Genomic DNA, 19,396 nt, shown 5'->3' on the forward strand with positions numbered 1-19,396 from the left:
TCATGTTATTGCTTTAGCTATTGAAAAATAGCAGATCTACAAGCTCATAGCGCGCCACCGAGTGGCGCGCTACGAGCTTGTAGGTCTGCTATTTTTGAAAAATCTAAGAACGACTGACTTTTTAAAATCTGATCTCTGGTCAGAATGGGTTCATCAGACCCAGTGTGTGTCCAGTGGAAACCTCGTATGAATCTGATCTCAGGTCAGAATGGGTTAAACATCCCTATACCCCATGAAACTATGACACTGCATGCAGGGGTTGGGGCCACACCACCACCACAACTAGCTAATAAATTCAACAAAACCAAAACAAACACTATGCTCTTCGGGACTAATCAAAGTATTAAAGCACAAACTAACAATCAATCATTCAATATCTCCTGTCTCGATGGTACACAACTGCATATAGTTGAACAATTCAAATATCTTGGTCTCTGGCTCGACTCAAATCTATCATTTAAATGTCATATAGATAACATAGTCCGGAAAATCAACTTTCAGCACTGGTGTTCTATACTGTAACAGAAACTGTTTTACTTTTACAGTAAGAAAGAAACTAGTTCAACAACTCATACTAACAATTCTTGATTATGCGCAGATGTAGTTTATCAGACTGCCCCTAAAACAAACCTTCGTCCCTTGAATTCAGTATACAACCGTTTATGCAGATTTGTCCTTGACTGCATATCTGACCCACCACTGTACCTTGTACAAAAATCTCAATTTACCATCTCAAGAAGACAGCAGCACTGGCTGCAGTTCATCTTAAATGTATTCATTTCAATTACCAACAGTATTTGAAACAGCTTATGATACCATACACTTCTACACTTATACATTGCTCACATGTTTACTTCAATATACCCACAAAAAAATCATTTATGTTCAAAGCTCCTTGTGACAATATTCGTGTCCATATTCGTTCAATAACATATTTTGATATTTTCATTAGTTTAAAACTGTGCTGTCCTCTCATCTGGAGACTACCTGTTCATGTTTTCACTAATCATCGCTGTAGCAGATCCATGATGCAATGATCCATGTGTTATGTCTATGTCTATGTATGAATAGACACTTTTTTACAAACAATTCAACCAGACAAAACAAAACAACACAATTCCTAGATAAACAAGAAACAAATAATTGCGAAGTTCATCTCAAGGGATTGTTCCTAATAAAGAAATTTCAGACAGACAACTCTGCCCATTTGTAATTGTACTGTACAGAAATTGATACATATGGTTATTTAAATAACTATTTTAGTATTGTAGCTGTACATGTTCAATGGAATGTCCACGCATCATACAGATGTCTTATAAGTTATTTGGTTTTATTTTGACATGAAACTCCTCCAGACAGTCACCAAGACACCGTGAAAACTAGAATAAGAACAAACATACATTTGTTGAGTTGTAGGAGTCCATACTCATTGCGAAATAGTAATTAGTGAGTCCACACTAACATGTGCATTCAAAAATCGAACAAATTCCACAGTTCTACATTAAGCAACATTAAACAATCCACAACAACACATCACAATGAAATCACAAAGAATATGTACCGTGTGCGCCTTTGAAGTTTGAACCATGTGCAGATTGATTAATATCCTCTCTCTCTGACGTTCCCAAAACATTGAAAACAAAACAACTTCTCTCCAGGAACTCAGTTCAACCTCTGACCTTACTGACAGGTGACGTCACCTGAGACAGTGACGTGCCCCTCTAATCACGTGACTCTCTTTCAAAGGGTGCATTTTTACCTTGAGGTTAACGTTTTAACATTGTTATTGTTTAATAGTATTTATCCATAATGAAATGAACCCAAAATAAGGATGAACATACATAAGCAAAACGGTAACCATACAATATTATTTATATTTATAACTGAAAACCCTGCCTCTCGTTCTGGGACAGAAATAGCACAAATAATCATTGTTTGTTTTGGCTGGGTGGGTTTAAACCATAGACTGTAAACCTGTGGTAGAGATGTGTAGCCATCTAAATAGATCTGGTGGCTAGATTGTAGATGACAGTCAGCACCTCTAATAAACCAGAAAAAAACTAATCTGCGTGGCGCAAGACCACACCTTTTATAAAGGCCAGCAGCAGTGCCAATTATTTTCTTTTTAATAATATAAACGTGGATGTAGCACCATCTTCTGCGTGAACTGTGCAACTGCAGGCTGCAGCACATCTACAGTCTGATAGATTTGTGTCAGACCTGAAGCGACTTTCAAGTCTGTCTGACTGCTACTCTGCTAGTAAGAGAGATGTTACCATGCCTACTCTTTGTTGATGGACAATCACTTTCCTTGCCAAGAAATTAATAATGGTATAATTAAGTATTTGCACTGTAAGGTAAGGTTGCAATGTAAGTTAGAACATTATACATTTAAGTTGTTGTTTTCCATCCTTTCTTGAGCGAAAACAAGTTAACAACCCATGCATATGATGCGTTGCATTCCTGCATGCTCGTACTGAAAACCACCAGATGATCTCATGGAGGAATAGATATCTCTGTGACAGTTGAACATGATGTCATGAACATAGGTTCCAAGGGACAGACATGTTCATGCAGTTGACTTGGCAACTCACTTGATCTGCGCCTCACATTTCAAGCTGTTCTGCTCCAAAAACAGAGTGACTTCACAAGTTCAACATTTTCCAAATGTCCTGAATCCACCCTGGCTTTTTGTTTTGCAATCTATACAAGCAGTCAATCAAGGCCAAGAGAACAGAGATGTGGTCACCAAAGAAATATTGGGAGAGGGGGGGGGGCGGGGAGAGAGAGAGAGAGAGAGAGAGAGAGAGAGAGAACGAATGCTATTGTTAAAGCAAATTAATTCTACTTACTTGATTTTGAAGCATTCAAAAGGGAGTTGTGAGCCCCCCCTCTTGTTTTTAAGATTCTGTTTTTGTGGTGTCTCAGCACCAAAAACGTTACTTTTTCTTTAAAATAAATTAAAACACACAAAGATCATTACCCTAAATGAGTATTTACCGTAGTCAGGCTTAATTTGGTGTCAATTATAACATTAATGAAATTCATGAGCAATTTTATCGTTTAGTAAGACCTGAGTTGGGGGGTTGAAGATAAATGATTTGTTTTTCTATGTGGTATGAGGCTGGCTTGTATTTGTGCATTGACAAGCCACAGTTACACCCTGTATCATCTTACCCAGTCATCATCTACATTCTACAATCACGTATACTTACAATAGTTGTCCAATTACTATGACCATAAAACTACTATCAAGCCAGAGAGCAGGTCCAAGACCTCCTGACTATATCTGAATGAGAAAGTGTCATTTAAATGTAAAACTATAAAGTGAAATTGATAGTCCACGGACAGCAGTGTAGCTCGGAGATACTTGAGGTAAACACCAGATTATTCCTTTACGCCTGAACAAAATGTACACGTTGGAGCATGAGGTCATCTGGTACATCCTTACATAAAGTCTCTGATGAGTCATCGGGACATCTGGGTGGACGGACCCGCTCATTCCTGACAGACCAATAGCATTAGGCCTATCATACATAGTGCTTTTCCCAGATGCCCTCATAGCCTCATCATCCTCTCAGATTTCTGCCGGTGCTAATGGAAAAATACAATTAGGTCTTGAATATGGACCCTCTAATAACTGCACAAATGAGTCCAGTGAGACTGAAACGTCTGAAAAGGGTGATGTTGACATGGCAAAAGTATGTGTCAACAGTATTAAGGCCCCACATTTGCACAGCTCTGCTGGCACCCATCCTGCTTTGAGACAAATTTGACTACATATAGGAGCTGCTTACTTCTGTGGTAGTGTCATTGTTTAAACTAGTCAACCGCTGGAGGCATTACTAAAGAGCTTTAGATAGCTTGTATATACATTTTGCAAGTTTAATTCCAGGATAAAGGTCATGGCAGGGTTTGTGGGGGTCAGCTTCTCTCTCCTGGTTAGTGAATCTGCAAGGATTTACACATTGGAGTCCAGGGTTTCTCCAAACCAACACCCTCAAGTGTAGTTTGTGTAGTTCTAAAATGTCAAACCAGGAATTGAGATTAATGGACTAGATTCATTCCCCTCCAAATGTGAAGCATCGATGCACTGTATGATCCCAGCATTCACAATTACATGTCAATCATGAATATGCAAACAAAATGTTAAGCCTTAAGAGCACACGACTGCCAATTCATTGCAATGTCCTTTTTCTTTTGCAGAGATCCACAAATGGCAGTGTAATGCCTGGGATTCGAACTCGGGTCCATAGGGATATCCCTTTGGTCTAGTGGTTAAGATATCACTTCATGAATGAGATCAGGCTGAGGCTCTGAGCCTCCACAGCAGCAAACTACACCAGTTACAAAGACTAGTTTGATTTGTCGTCAGAAATTTAAAGACTAAAAAGGGTGCATTAGTCAAGACGATTCTGGCTAAATTAACATTGCAGCAAGAATAAAAACTGATATTTAGTAAACTAAAGAAGTTAAGACTGAGGATCACGACTAAATATACAAATGACTAAACCTTAACACAGTTCCCATTGAAATGCATTGGAAGTGCAGTGTGACCGTGCTCTTTAGCCAAAAAACCAATACTAGATTTAAACTTGCAGTTAGTATAAGAAAATTGTAGCATGATGAACAAGACAGAGTCAGTAGTAATGTCGGAACACATGTGCACTTTTATTGGATTGTTTAGTCAGTGTACAGGTTGGCCCACCGGTCTGGCACCCCATGTTACCCCGTCACCTCGAGACCCCTCGCCCCACCACCCCAGGGATGGAACCTCTCCAACAAGGGGAAGGAACAGGTCACGAATGGGTTTTGCATAACAAAAAAAAAAAATTAACAGGACCAAGTTTTAAGGCTGAAAGTACAAAAAACCCAGACATAATTTACAACAAGCGATACTACAACCATGTTTTTAAGTATGCGCCAACCACTGGGTAGCCTTCACAGAGGCAAATACGTGTCTGAACAATGCAGTCAACATTTGGAATATGTGTGAACAATGCAGTTAACAAACATTTGGAATGACTCGAACAAAAAATGTACATTTTTTTAAGTCCTCACAGATGCAACTGTAGAACCTTGGGGTGTTTTTTTTTTTTACTTAACCAAAAACATTACTGTCACCTTCACCGTTCCAGTTTTTTTTTTTTATCCTGAGTCAAGCGCCAAAAGTAACTGAAGCCATGCCAATGAGTTGGTCGTCTAGGCTCTGCGCCTGAGTGTGTATGAGAATGTGTGGTGTGTACGTGGTTTTGCGCAGAGCTGAAGTCGTTGTTTGGGCGTTTGGTCGGGGAGGGAAAAAAGGAGGAACAGTCTGTTTAGAAGCATTTGCGGTGGACGATGGAAGGGCCGGACTCATCGTATTCCTGCTTGCTGATCCACATCTGTTGGAAGGTGGACAGAGAGGCCAGGATGGAGCCTCCGATCCAGACAGAGTATTTACGCTCTGGTGGGGCAATGATCTGCAGAGGGTAGAAGAGACACAATTAATGACGGTTCTTTTATCATGCACCAAGGTAATACCATATGCCCATACAATTCAGAGGCCATGAGATGCATTTGAGTTTTAGACTCATAGTCAGCTCACCTTGATCTTCATGGTAGATGGGGCCAGGGCTGTGATCTCCTTCTGCATCCTGTCAGCAATGCCTGGGTACATGGTGGTACCACCGGACAGAACAGTGTTGGCATACAGGTCTTTACGGATGTCGACGTCGCACTTCATGATGCTGTTGTAGGTGGTCTCGTGGATACCGCAGGACTCCATTCCTATAATGGGGAGAGGGCAGAGATGAGAGCTGATCAGTACAAGGAACCATGATGCTTTATAAACTAGATAAGCTGGGAATATAATACTGAGACTAAATGATGTTCGTCCTAGTGTCAAACTTACCGAGGAATGAAGGCTGGAAGAGGGCCTCTGGGCAACGGAACCTCTCATTGCCGATGGTGATGACCTGCCCGTCGGGCAGCTCGTAGCTCTTCTCCAGGGAGGAAGAGGAGGCGGCGGTGCCCATCTCCTGTTCGAAGTCCAGGGCGACGTAGCACAGCTTCTCCTTGATGTCACGCACGATTTCCCTCTCAGCGGTGGTGGTGAAGGAGTAACCACGCTCCGTCAGGATCTTCATGAGGTAGTCTGTGAGGTCGCGACCGGCCAGATCGAGACGGAGGATGGCGTGGGGCAGGGCATATCCCTCGTAGATGGGCACTGTGTGGGTCACACCATCACCGGAGTCCATGACGATACCGGTGGTACGACCAGAGGCATACAGGGACAGCACAGCCTGGATGGCAACGTACATGGCAGGGGTGTTGAAGGTCTCGAACATGATCTGCAAAGACAAGACAGAAACGGTTAAGCATTGTATTAAGTGTAGATTTCTCAGCTTTGTGTGGACACTGCACTCAGAACATGCAGCAGTGAGTCTATAAGGAGGGAGCGGTTAGTGGAGATTGGTGCAAAAAAAGTCAACATTCCTTCAAGTCACACTTGTGCATGTCAATTATCCAAAGTTACTTAAAGCTCATTAAAAAAACAACAAAATGTGCTGTTCCATCAGCTGAACCATATTCATTCATTAATTATGGCCAGAAGTGCAGAAAAAGCACACAGATGAGAGAAAGACCTTTTTGTTTCCATAGAAAAGATGATAGATCATCTTATAGGAGAGAGGTCCTGGAGGAGAGGGTGAGAACAGAAGAGGGAAACCAAGTAGGAAAAATGAGGGTATGGCCTATAGTTTTGTTTCTGTTCAGTGACAAGTCTATACTTTAGGATAGAAATGGCATATTTTAAATGAGGCTTAAGTTGTGGGTGCATTATAATATACCTGGGTCATCTTCTCCCTGTTGGCTTTGGGGTTGAGGGGGGCCTCTGTGAGCAGGACAGGGTGCTCCTCGGGTGCAACTCTCAGCTCGTTGTAGAACGTGTGATGCCAGATCTTCTCCATGTCGTCCCAGTTGGTGACAATACCGTGCTCGATGGGGTACTTCAGTGTTAGGATACCCCTCTTGCTCTGGGCTTCGTCTCCAACGTAGCTGTCTTTCTGGCCCATACCCACCATCACTCCCTATAGAGTAGACAAAACAAGATTCAGTTAGTTTAAACTGTATATATATAGATCACAAGTCTGTTTAATTTATAGTAAAACATGGTGAAATAATACAGATTGGGCCTGGTCGGTACAATATTATGTGGCAGAATTCCTCACCTGATGCCTGGGGCGACCGACGATGGATGGGAAGACAGCACGTGGAGCGTCGTCTCCGGCGAATCCGGCTTTGCACATACCGGATCCGTTGTCAACAACCAGTGCGGCGATTTCATCTTCCATGGCTGAACTGTTGAAGAAAAAGAGTTAAAAAAACGTTAATGTAATCCAAAACGCTGAAAATGAATACACTTCCCATAAAGCAGCACCACAGCGCTTCATCACATCACAGTCTCACTTCCTGTTACCCAGCAGTTGCAGTTACGCAATTCAACCACTGGGTGGCGCCAGAGCCACACATTCCAACAGCCCAGACAAAGGAAGTGGCGCTGCATTCTGTTATTACCATATAAGGACATGGTTTGGTTTGAGCAGCTTTGCGGCTACCGGCGGCGTGGCGCGCGGCCAGAGCGGCAGTGTTCAGAGAAGGGAACATTCGACATTTTCAGAACCCCGACGCGACCACTCCCTCAAGTTTACCACCCACCCCCTCCACCTCTGCTAACCCCTCCCACGGTCACGAAAATCGGACCGCTTTCGAGAACATGTCGACCACTATAATCTTTTGCACAATAGTACTGCGTCACACTACTGGGTCTGGGTAGAATAAACCTAACCCACTTAATTTACTGCATACAGGACCCACCCCATAGCGACAGATCTAGTGACTAATCTTACAGCAGTGTTCAAAATGCATGAATAACAGCCGGATGACTGACGATATAACGTCGTTAAGTTGTACAATATGATTAACTCAGATGTTGAGTCATCAGTTGGCCTCTATCTCAAGTCGATGCTCCATTTCCTGAAAGCCACGCCTTTATATTACTGGACAAACCACAAGTTGTTGAGCAATTTCTACCGTCTCTCCCCCCAGTTTATAAGCCGGATATAAGAGAATTATTCAAGACAATGCCAGGCGCAATTCATTAAAATATATAATATAACCCAACCAAACTAAACTCTTATGCCGGTGGGTCGAGTAAATCTCGAAAAGCATTTAAACAAACACATTGCAAATGCAGTCTGGATACAGGAGCAGCATTGCTTATAAATAAAGAGGAAGTTTACTTTCAAGGCACCGTCAAATAAATGCTACTCTCGATGGGCTTGCTTGGTAAATGGGGGTTGAAGGGCGGCGGTGCTAGCATGGATGTGGCTACGTGCTAGCAAGCAGCAGCAGGCTAAAGTAGGTCACACCCCGCCGCAACGCGCGCACAAAGGGAACATCCCGAACCAAAAACGGAACCTCAAGGTCCAAAAGCACCACTAACAAGCCAGCGGAAAAGGTACACACACGGTGAAAGAATGCATGCGTCGGAAAACTACACCAATAAACGTAATAAAGCCGGTGGTTGAGACCGGTTCACACACACACAGTGAAGCAGCTAGATTCCAAAGTCCAAAAGCACCTGTGCGCTGCTAAACTACGAACACGGTTACAAAATAGTTGATGAAAACTAAAAAGCATGAACGCTTTAATGCTTTTAAATTAGCAAGTTGTGAGGGTTAAATCATTGCACTAGCAGAAAAATTACTAAACGTTCAGGCTATGACAAGACAAAGAGCCTCGTGCTTCCTGTCATTTTTTTTTTTACATGCATAATCTTAATTCACCAAACATTTGACAGTTTAAAACATCGCTGCAATAACACGATGACATTGTTTTAAGATGTTACTATTGTATAGAAGGCTTACCTTTGGGTGGGGGGGCTTTTCGCTTAAAAGGGAACCGGTGTTTCAGGCAAATGATATCCCGCACAAGTTGCGTGTGACGGCGCTCAGAGTGAATTCAGTAATGGTGGGCGCGTGCTTTTATATGCCGTCAGTTGCCCGGCTCGAGCCATAAAAGGTAAACTTTCGGATTCGCGCCCTCTGATTGGCTCAGCGTCATGCACCCGGGCGCGTCGCGTGCACACTGCTGCACTGACCGCTCGCGATTTGAGAGAGAGAGAGAGAGAGCGAGCAAGAGAGAGAGAGAGAGAGAGAGAGTAGGATAGGATTGGAGAAAATAAAAGGGATGGGGATGAATGTTATGAGGCCTAGTGAGCCTAATCCCGAGCTATGTTGTTTGCTATATAGGTTAAATTATGCACAGACTTGCTTATAATACAGTATATTTGAGAAAGTCTTCTCGTGCACATGCACAGTTATTGAGTTTTGATGTTGTTGTGACGTCACCCATGAACCAAGGCTATACTAAAGTGAGAATGAAATAGTACTCAGACGCTAACCATGACAGTTACTTTCACCAACGCCCCAAATGTCATTCCAAAATGTCCACTTTGGTCCCATACATACAGACATGTACATCATGCAATGTAATGTGTGTGTGTGTGTGTGTGTGTGTGTGTGTGTGTGTGTGTGTGTGTGTGTGTGTGTGTGTGTGTGTGTGTGTGTGTGTGCGCAGCACAACATTATTGTTGTGCTGTCCACTTTGAATACCATGCTAAACTCAGTGGGAGTTTATTGTTTATTGTTTATAAGGATCCCCATTAGCTTTTGCCTTGACAAAAGCTAGTCTTCCTTGCGTCCGACACAGACAAAACATTTAACATTTAACAAAGGCAATACTTACAATTGTTTACAAACAGTCATAGAGAGTCATAGAGCCATTGCATTACCAAATCAAACACACATGTACTGTACACACTGGCGGAGCTAGGTCACTGCAAGGCCTGGGTTCACACTTCACACCACTTTAACAGTTCCTCTGCCCACGCCTGTTGATAATATGGCCATTCCACAGCCATATAGGCCTGTTTGTGTTTTCAAGGAACTGTCGACTCTTGTCCTGTCCTGTCTTTTTAGGTATAGCCTACAGCTTCAGTTATCAACAACTGCCTATAGTAAGTCAGTTGACAGCAGCATAGATATATATATATATCCTATTATTGGAAGGTGGGTCTGGATAATACATTGGGCCTTTTGAACATATTTTGTGATATTGGGCTAAAACTTATTTTTAAAGCACCCTTGTTGTTTGCAATAGATTTGTATTGAGCAAAGTGTGTGTGTGGGGAGCTGGGAGCAACATGCTGTACTGTGTACAGACATCATGTTTTAACTAAGCGGAACGGAAGTATACTGTTGCAGGGCTATGAGGGTGTCTCAGGCACCGTGTCAGTTCGCTGTTCCGTCATGTACAGCTCAGCTATTGTGTCAGACTGTCAGTCTCTAGGGCGAGAGAGAGGAAGCAGGAAGCACTAAGGCAACTACCTGCTGACAGACAGACGGACGGACGGGCAGACAGACAGACAGACAGGCAGGCAGGCAGACAATATTTGCAACCCTTATCTGGACCAGCACCTCTGTCAGCCCCCCCCCCCCTCACCTACTGCTCACAGACACACCTATGGGTCCTTTTCATTCACCTCTGCTCGCACCCCACCCCTACACACACACACACACACACACACACACACACACACACACACACACACACACACACACACACACACACACACACACACACACACACACACACACACACACACACACACACACACACACACACACACACACACACACACACACACACACACACACACACACACACACACACACACACACTAGGCTATAGTAGTAGTATGCGAGTCAGGCCAGGCCCAGGCCTTGGGCTACAGTAGAATGCTAAATGTTCCACATCCCTGATTCACGTCCTGTTATAAGCCTTCAGACCACAGACAACAGTATTATCATAAGCTGATAAAGCTCTCTCTCTCTCTCTGCTCGCTGCTGCTCCAGTTCTGACTGTGTGACCCTCTCCTCTTTTTACCTCCTCTAACACTAACCTCCTCCCTTCTTCTATTTTTATTATATGCTTATGTTCTACTGTCTCCTCTACCCCGGCCCGCATGCAGGCCTCATTTTATTTCTACCCCTCTCTCTCCTTATTTTCTTTTCTTCCCATGGCTCTGGTCCGCATAGTGACTTAACCCATTCTGACCGGGCACCCATTTTGGTGTTGGCATCATGTTATGCTTTAGCTATTGAAAAATAGCAGATCTACAAGCTCATATCGCGCCACCGAGTGGCGCGATACGAGCTTGTAGGTCTGCTATTTTTGAAAAATTCGAAGAACGACTGACATTTTTAGAATCTGATCTCAGGTCAGAATGGGTTAATCAGACCAGTGTGTTGTCCAGTGGAAACCTCGTATGAATCTGATCTCAGGTCAGAATGAGTTAAGGCCTCTACGTATGCATACAGTGCTGTTAGTGCCAACCCTCCCACCCCCAGGATGGGTGTTGGGTGTCCCCGCTCGCTGCAACTAGCCCCCTCCTCATGCTAGCATGCTGTATGTTGTATACCCACTGATCCATTCCATACTTCCTCTGCTACAACTTCCTCTTGCAATCTTTCCTTTGTGTTGCCTGTCTGTCCCTCTAATTCTGTTTTCCTTCTCTTATATCTCGCTCTCTGCAGTCACAATCGCTTGAATGTAGCCTTGAATCATTTATATCATCCAGTCATAATAACACGATAATTTTCAGGCCCCCCAAAATCAGATCTTCGGCTCGCAAATCAGTTATTTCCGGTGAGCGCATCCGTGAGTGACACCATTGTATGACTACGTATAAATTAGGCTTAACTGTGTTGAGTGCTCGATCATGTGACCGCCAAACTTGTGGGAATCCCCCCCCTTATCCCCCCCCCGACCCTTATGGATGTTCACAAAGAAAGATATATTATAGGCCTTTTATGGACACATTTTAAGTCTAGTTCTCCTTTTTTTCCTTTCTTTAAATGTTTTTTTGTGTTGTGGCTTTCGCCTTTATTTTATATTGTTTTTATAGAGGGACAGACAGACAGTACAGGCTGACAGGAAATGGGGAGAGAGATGGGGGGGGAAGACATGCAGTTTAAAGGCCGTCGGGATCGGGAGTCGAACCCGCGGCACACTGCCAGACTGGATTATACCAGCCAAGGTGCCTGGACCGCTGAGCCACGGCCCAGGCCCTTTTTGTTCCTTTCTTCCAAAAGTGATCGTCCTTTAAAATAGCATAGACACAGTCCATTAACCCATATATATGATATTGGCTGTATAACGGCTGTGTGGTGACGAGTGAGTCTCTCTCTATACAGCTATATGGCCCGACCCGTGCCTGTTTATGGGAGGAAAGAATTCTAGCTTTGAGGAGATCAAAGGTCTGCCTTTGGGTCCATGTATTCATTTACAGGATCTGGGCCTGGAATTAGGTTGTTAATGTAATGGGCACAAATCTCAAGGCACAGTTTATTATCGGTTGACGTCTGTGAGCCCAACACATGACATATCTGCCCACATATGGTGAAGGATAGCTTGGCCTTTCTCTTTGGTAATGTATCTGCCTGATAAAGTAGCTTTAGGGGTGAGTTACCATGTTAGTTATATGGGTCGGCTGCCTGCTGTGATGTGGTGAATAGAAGTTTGAACTGACAGACTCATGTGAAAGATTGTGTCACCGTGATGTTGACGCTGTGATGTCGTAAACGGGGATTGGCTTTGGCTCCGGGAAATGTTTAATCCAGGGCCGTAAAGGAGTGGCTCAGTATCTGTAGGTTTTGCGTGCGTGTGACCGTGCCTGCGTGCGTGCGTGCGTGCCTGCGTGCGTGCATGCGTAGGTGTGTGCGTGCGTGCGTAGGTGTGTGCACGTGCGTGTGGTATATGTAATGCACATGTTTGTAGGCAATGAATGAGTGAGTGAGTCAGGCGATCATGCTGATACAGTTGATGTGATCCTTTCAATGTGACCTTTGTGATGTGCCAGATTAGAACTCAGATATATCGGATCCCGATAATTGCATCCTGGGAAGAAGATGCAACAGAAAAGATCTGCTTGATCAATCTATTCGTTTAAAACAGTAAAAAATATAAAACTAAAACGATTCCCACACTATGATGATGTACTTTAGTTTGGGTAATTAGACTATAGGCCCTATTTATTATGTTTTTACTTTGTGCTGCGGAGAAAAAGAAAGGGGGAAAATAATTGTATATTAGTACTGTAGGATAAAGATCCACAGCAAAATGGAAGTTGAACTTTGAGTTGATATTAGAGCGTTCCTTTCTTGGAATGAGATGAATGAAAAACAAATGAAGCAGACAAAATTGGCCTGTCAATTTCAAATGCTTTAATTACTACTGGTGTCAAGAAAAAGGTAAGCTGCTGCTGGGCAACATTTATCTCCTAAACGTGTGTCAAACCGGAAGTACAGGGTTGTGGGATGTTCCAATAGGCTAGACGTGGCCCTGTACTTAGTTCCAATTAAGTTCTGTACTTCCTGTTAGACACTTTTGGCAGATAGTTCTTTTCTAGCTTTTTATCTCCTCGTGAGATGGAGATCTAATTGGGAACGAGGTTACAAAAGAAGGTGTGGGTTTAAATGCTCGAACAGCATCAAATACCATTATAGTGGGTATGCGCATATAGATGAAACTGATGTAGTTGAAGATCAACATCTAAATGTAAACATTGCAACTGCCTTGTTTCTGCAGGCAGCCAAGGTCTACTGTCTTTGATTTTCATGTTACCATTTATTTGGTATCTGTTTTATAGAAGCAATAACTCACTCCAGGCCATATATATGCTGTCGTTATATCACATCGGCCCGACACAAATGACAATATACCATGGCTTGGACTGGAGTGAGTTATTGTTTAATTATCTGTTCTGATCAAGCAATCTAATTGGCTGAGAGCCATGTGTTATTTGCCATAAAGACTAGGAGTTGCTTAGCAACATCTAAACAGAGCATTATCAAATCTTGAATCTCAGTGTTTAAATTAAATCAGATATGTATTAATAAGCAATAGAATACTTGACGTATTATCTTGAATTACATGACAATGTGACAATTGTAAAATACAAGCTCTGTGTTAGACGTTTTAATTTGGAGTTTTTTATATCCATTCATTACAGCCTAATTAGAACATCCAAGATTTCAACATTCGCTATAGTTGCACCAGCCCGTTTCAGGAACATATTAGGCATAATTTACAAATTAGGACATTGGGGAAATGTGTGACAGGAAGACGACAGGAGCTCTGCTTCTGTTAAATTGTGTCTGGATCTTCCCCCACATACTGTAGCTGATCCAGTCCACACCTCACTGAGATCCAAACTTGCTCTGAGCCAGAGAACTATCCGGAGAACCAACCAACTCGCCGCAATTTAGTGCATTTTAGTTTTACTTCACCTTCATTTAAATTGCATTGAATTGAGAGAGAGAGAGAGAGAGAGAGAGAGAGAGAGAGAGAGAGAGAGAGAGAGAGAGAGGATAGTTGTTTTTCGACACTAGAGAAAGAAGGAATGCTAAAAGTTTAAACACCAAAGTACCGAAACAATGTAATTCATTAGTAAACAATTCCTGAAATGGTAGATAGCACTGACGAAGGTCTGAGGACCGAAACATTTGCTTTTTAATTGCACCATGAGCACAGAGCACCATGATGAGCACAGCATCATAAAATAAAATAAAATATATTTTTCTAAGTCTCAGTCTAGAAGTTTTACTTCTTTTTCTATACGGTGAGCGAGTCTTTTCCTGTCAAAGTTCCCCTTCTGAAATGGTAGATACTCACCTTTTTATCATCATCTAGCTGACCATTTAATTGCACAAAGTAATTTGATCACTTTGGAAATGAACTATAACATCTGTGAGGTTGACTATACACTGATGAAGACAGCATGTTAGCATAACGATGAAGACATTGATGAAGAATGCCTTTCATGAATCTATACGGACATGCAATGAACTGACCTCTCACCTTGCTTTGTTTGTTCCGTATAACAGCGTGTTTGTGTACACTAGTTCACATCTGAAGGTCTACAGTGTGAGTGAGTGTGTGTACTTACAGTATGTGTGAGTTTGAATGTGTGTGTATCATGGCCGGCAGCCTCTACTCTAAGTGAGAGGTCTCTCTGGCTAAGTAACGCGTTGTCAACGCTTCTCTCTGGGAATGTCTGTCAGCCGAGTGCTCGGAATACCGGGCCAAGGAAAGTCTGGTCTCCTGTATCATAACAGTGTGTTTACACTCAGGCCGACAGACAGTGCAGTCCCAGTATAAGCCAGGGCCTTATTATTGCTGCCAAGGTCCCCACTAACTGCAATAAAACAACCACCTAATGAATTATCTAATGACTTTTCCCATGACATGTATTTATACACAGACACTTTGGATGTTGTGTTTATTGGCCATAACCATTAATAGTGGTCGCCTAAACAGACTACTTGTCAAGCTAAAGGTGGAAACAAGTGGAAGCGAACGGGAGAAGTTCATTCAGACCCCATGATAAATATCTGGTTGAGTTGTAAACTAACCTTTTCTCAGTGTAGTGCCTAAAGTCCTATACTTAATGGTACTATACCGGTTGCCGAGTGCCAGGTGGAAGTTCTTACGTGTGCCAGTACAAACTGTAAAATAATAAGAAAGAAACACTAACAAACACAGGGGACCAGCCTCCTCCTGAACACAGTGGAAAACGGTTAGCCTCTGCCGTCTGCCACTGGCAACACCTGTGCCTGATCAGGAGCCTGCTTAAATACCTGGGCTGGCCCAGACACTGACCAAGCTGCAGTGACACTCTCAATCAACAAAACATTAGGTCATAATGGCTCTTACACTCAGTATTGAAGTTACTTGGTGTGGATATTCTAATATTAAGCAAGAAGGCCTTTTTTTAGCCTGACTGCATGGCCCAGATGGTGTCATCATTATATCTCTGACCAGTTCTAACTGTTTTTGTTGTCAGCCTTTCGGTGCTTGTCATTGTCACAGGTCTTTGGTTCGATCTCGCTGTCATTGTTTTCTGTGGAGGCACAAATAGTTCTGGGTTGAACCCAGATAACCCGCAGTTATATCAATATTTATTTTACAATACAGAGATATTTAGAATATCATTTTGATCCGGTCATTCCCTGCTTCCTGTCTCTCTCTCTCTCTCATGGTTGCTATCAAAATAATCTTAAAAGAAAAATAATACAATAGAGAGAGGTTTTTTAAAATATAAAACAGCATTTTGATAATCCACTGTTTTCCATATTTTTTCTTCTCTGCAGATTACATCTCCACAGACTCATACCATAGCTCTGTGAACCACTAAAACAAAGCACAATGTTATATATTGGGCAAAATGAAACACCTTTTTGGGATTATAATAAATTCAAAGTGGCATTAAGTCCAGTGCAGTTAGCATTTGGATTACCTTACAGCGATGTGTTGTTAATGTTGGGCCACAAGGCCAGCTCTCTTAACACATTTTGGTCGGGAATGAATAACCCCTTTTGGTTTTAGCATTATGCTATGCTTTAGCTATTGAAAAATAGCAGATCTACAAGCTGATAGCGCGCCACCGAGTGGCGCGCTACGAGCTTGTAGGTCTGTTATTTTTGAAAAATCTAATTTTTAGAATCTGATCTGAGGTCAGAATGGGTTAATGTTATTATGTCACTGAAGGGGCAGGTGACTCAGGGACATAAAACCCTGAGGTCATGAAGGCTACACCAAAACCATGTGATAAGTCAAACAGTAACCCAGTGCCCACTGTGTGTGTGTGTGTGTGTGTGTGTGTGTGTGTGTGTGTGTGTGTGTGTGTGTGTGTTCGTGCCTGCGTGCGTGCGTGGCATGCATGTGTGCGTGTGTGTGTTATTCTGAACTGCTGATCATAAATAAATGCTATCTATGACGATACTGTGTGTGTGTGTGTGAGAGAGAGAGAGAGAGAGAGAGAGAGAGAGATACTGTGTGAGAGAGAGAGACAGATAGTTCTTCACTTTTATTTGGATTGTATTATTATTATTATCTCTTGTTGTTTTTCTTTCCTATAATCTCTTGTACAGTCACTGACTGGAGTACAGTATGCTTAGTTTACCACACATTTCATGACGAATATGCATTTTGTGACGAATATGCATTTTGTGATGATTACGAAGAATACCACCTTGAATGATTCAGCAATCACAAAAATAACTGCTCTTTGGTGTGTGTGACGTGTGTGTGTGTGTGACGTGTGTGTGCGTGTGTGTGTGCGTGCGTGCGTGCGTCTGTGGCCAGGCCACCACACAGTAAGTGACAGTTGACCTCTCAGTTGACCTTTCACTATAGCTAGCGTCATCTTCTGTTATTCTCTCTCACCCATCATGCAACACATTATACACATCATTTGGACAAGCATATAATCATAGATCTACCGTACTATGCGTGCATGCTGTATATGCACCTATACTGTATATATCCATACGCATCAACATGTACAGTATGTGTGCTGCCCGCCCGTCTCTCTCTCTTTATGTGTGCCTGTCTGTCTCTCTCTTTGTGTGTTTGCGTGCGTGTGTTCATGTGCGTGCGTGCGTGCGTGCGTGCGTGTGTGTGCGTGTGCGTGTGTGTGTGTGTGTGTGTGTGTGCGTGCGTGCGTGTGTGTGCGTGTGTGTGTGTGCGTGTGTACCGTATGTGACACACAGAGACACAGACCTCTTTCGGGGAACTGAGAGTGTTGCCACAGCACTTTGGTCTCTCCCCGTTGACACCAATCAAGATATTTCTCTCTTCAAATAAGGCCAGATGACCAAAACGAGGAAGTACCCTCCCCTCCTACAGTGGAAACGCACGCCGCCACGAGGCCACACCCACATCAGCTGCTAAAGCCCCGCCTCCATGTCCTTCCTGTTCCTCAAACCGGTCCCCCCGATTCGCTCTCTCTACCCAAGATGGCAGTGACAGACAATCACTTCCTTCTTACACAGTACTGCTCCACACACTCCCAGAGTTAAATGAACACAGAGTATGGGCTCCATTTTCGTCACCGCTAAAAACCCCTTATCCCTAAATTAAAAAAAAAACTTTTTGGATAGTTCAACTAGCCACTCTACATGAGCGTGTAGATTTGAGCATGTACTATCTTGTAGACTGGCCTGATTATTTTATGCATTCATTTTGGTGGTTGTTCTTCCTGCATGTTTATGGTTTTCAACCTTTTTTTAAATATCAAGGACCATATCTATTTATTGGCATTGGTGAGATGAGATTTAGCCTCTCAGTCCTAAAACCTAAAATATTTTGTTGTAGAGATAACAGTCAAACGTAACAATTATTCTATATTCTCTAATTGTGGAGACAATTTTATGCTCTCAAGAGTGAAATCGTTCTCTAGATCTAAAAAGGGCCCATTTGGTTAGCAACTCTCCATCATTTAGCTGCATGGGGACCACCTGGAACCCCCTCAAGAACCACTGGTGGTCCCCCCCGGACCACTGGTTGAGAACCACTGGTTTAGTTCTTAGATGAGGACTGTCACACTTTGTCCTATAGTGTGAAGGTAGTGCGGGCCCAAAAATGGCACTGAACCAGCTCAAAAATAGTGAAAAGTACTGAAAAACCAAGTCTTTTGATGCACAATGGTTGTCGTCACTCCACTTTACAAAGTTCTGTACCTCTAAAAAGTAGTCAGCTAAATCCCTATCCTTATCCAGAAGGGCTTAAGATGGCAGTGTCATCCGAGAATTGAATGATGTAATTGTTCGGGTTGCCACTTCTACACTCATTTGTATACAGAGTAAAAAAGGACAGGTGAGCTAACGCAGCCCTGGGGTGCTCCAGTGCTCATGGTTCTGCTCTCTGACATGGTGCCATTCACACTGACCCTTTGTGTGCGTTTATTCACCTTGCAGAGTTTACATGAAAGGGTCGTTTCAACAAACAGCATACAAAAAAATAAGTATATACAGCCCACTGGCCAGGTTGGCTCTCTCTAGGTCTGCTCTGCACCAGGTGTGCAATCCTACATTGATTGCCCGGGCAGTGGCAGGTGCTCCTTATAAAGGTCCTCCTATGGACCAAACCAACCCTGGATTCATACCAGTGCATTCCCAATGCCCATGAGACATCACAATTCATAACATACATTTTAGTGTCACATAATACTATCAATTATCCACATAATATGATTAAAGAGATCTCAAAACACATGACCCTCCCACTGTTGGCTGTTCCCCATGAGCTATGAGCGTGTAGATCTGCTATTTTTCAACAGCTAAAGCATAACATAACATAACATTAAGTTTGGGAGTTGGATTGGAACTTGGAACCTCACAACTGAACTCACAACAACACCATCGATACTGCACCAACAGGCTGCAGCCTCCAGGTTATGTATAGGCCCATGTTTAAAAGGCTTTGCAGCAATTTCTAGAAAAAAAGCTGT

General features: G+C 42.9%; 2 protein-coding genes across 2 annotated transcripts in view; both read right to left on the reverse strand.

The window, feature by feature from the left end:
* Positions 1-19,396, reverse strand: part of atp5mf (ATP synthase membrane subunit f) — a 382,603-nt gene that overhangs the window by 255,986 nt on the left and 107,221 nt on the right. The window lies entirely within an intron of this gene.
* Positions 4,648-9,012, reverse strand: LOC308323746 (actin, cytoplasmic 1). The gene is made up of 6 exons (XM_080775551.1): positions 8,910-9,012; positions 7,212-7,341; positions 6,831-7,070; positions 5,894-6,332; positions 5,588-5,769; positions 4,648-5,462 (listed from the first exon to the last, which is right to left on the reverse strand). Exons 2-6 carry the CDS (start codon positions 7,332-7,334, stop codon positions 5,319-5,321), a joined length of 1,128 nt encoding a protein of 375 aa, XP_080631677.1. The 5' UTR covers positions 7,335-7,341; positions 8,910-9,012; the 3' UTR covers positions 4,648-5,318.

Source organism: Protomyctophum bolini (assembly GCF_963924005.1).
Source record: "Protomyctophum bolini genome assembly, chromosome: 11".
In the NCBI taxonomy this organism is placed as follows: Eukaryota; Metazoa; Chordata; class Actinopteri; order Myctophiformes; family Myctophidae; genus Protomyctophum; species Protomyctophum bolini.

Bases quoted from the DNA above. Each gene is read 5' to 3' on its own strand.
- LOC308323746 (XM_080775551.1), bottom strand. From the start codon at position 7,334: ATGGAAGATGAAATCGCCGCACTGGTTGTTGACAACGGATCCGGTATG. The intron at 5,770-5,893 runs GTAAGTTTGACA...TCCCCATTATAG, and splicing joins CTTCCAGCCTTCATTCCTCG to GAATGGAGTCCTGCGGTATC. The intron at 5,463-5,587 runs GTGAGCTGACTA...TACCCTCTGCAG, and splicing joins CATCTACCATGAAGATCAAG to ATCATTGCCCCACCAGAGCG.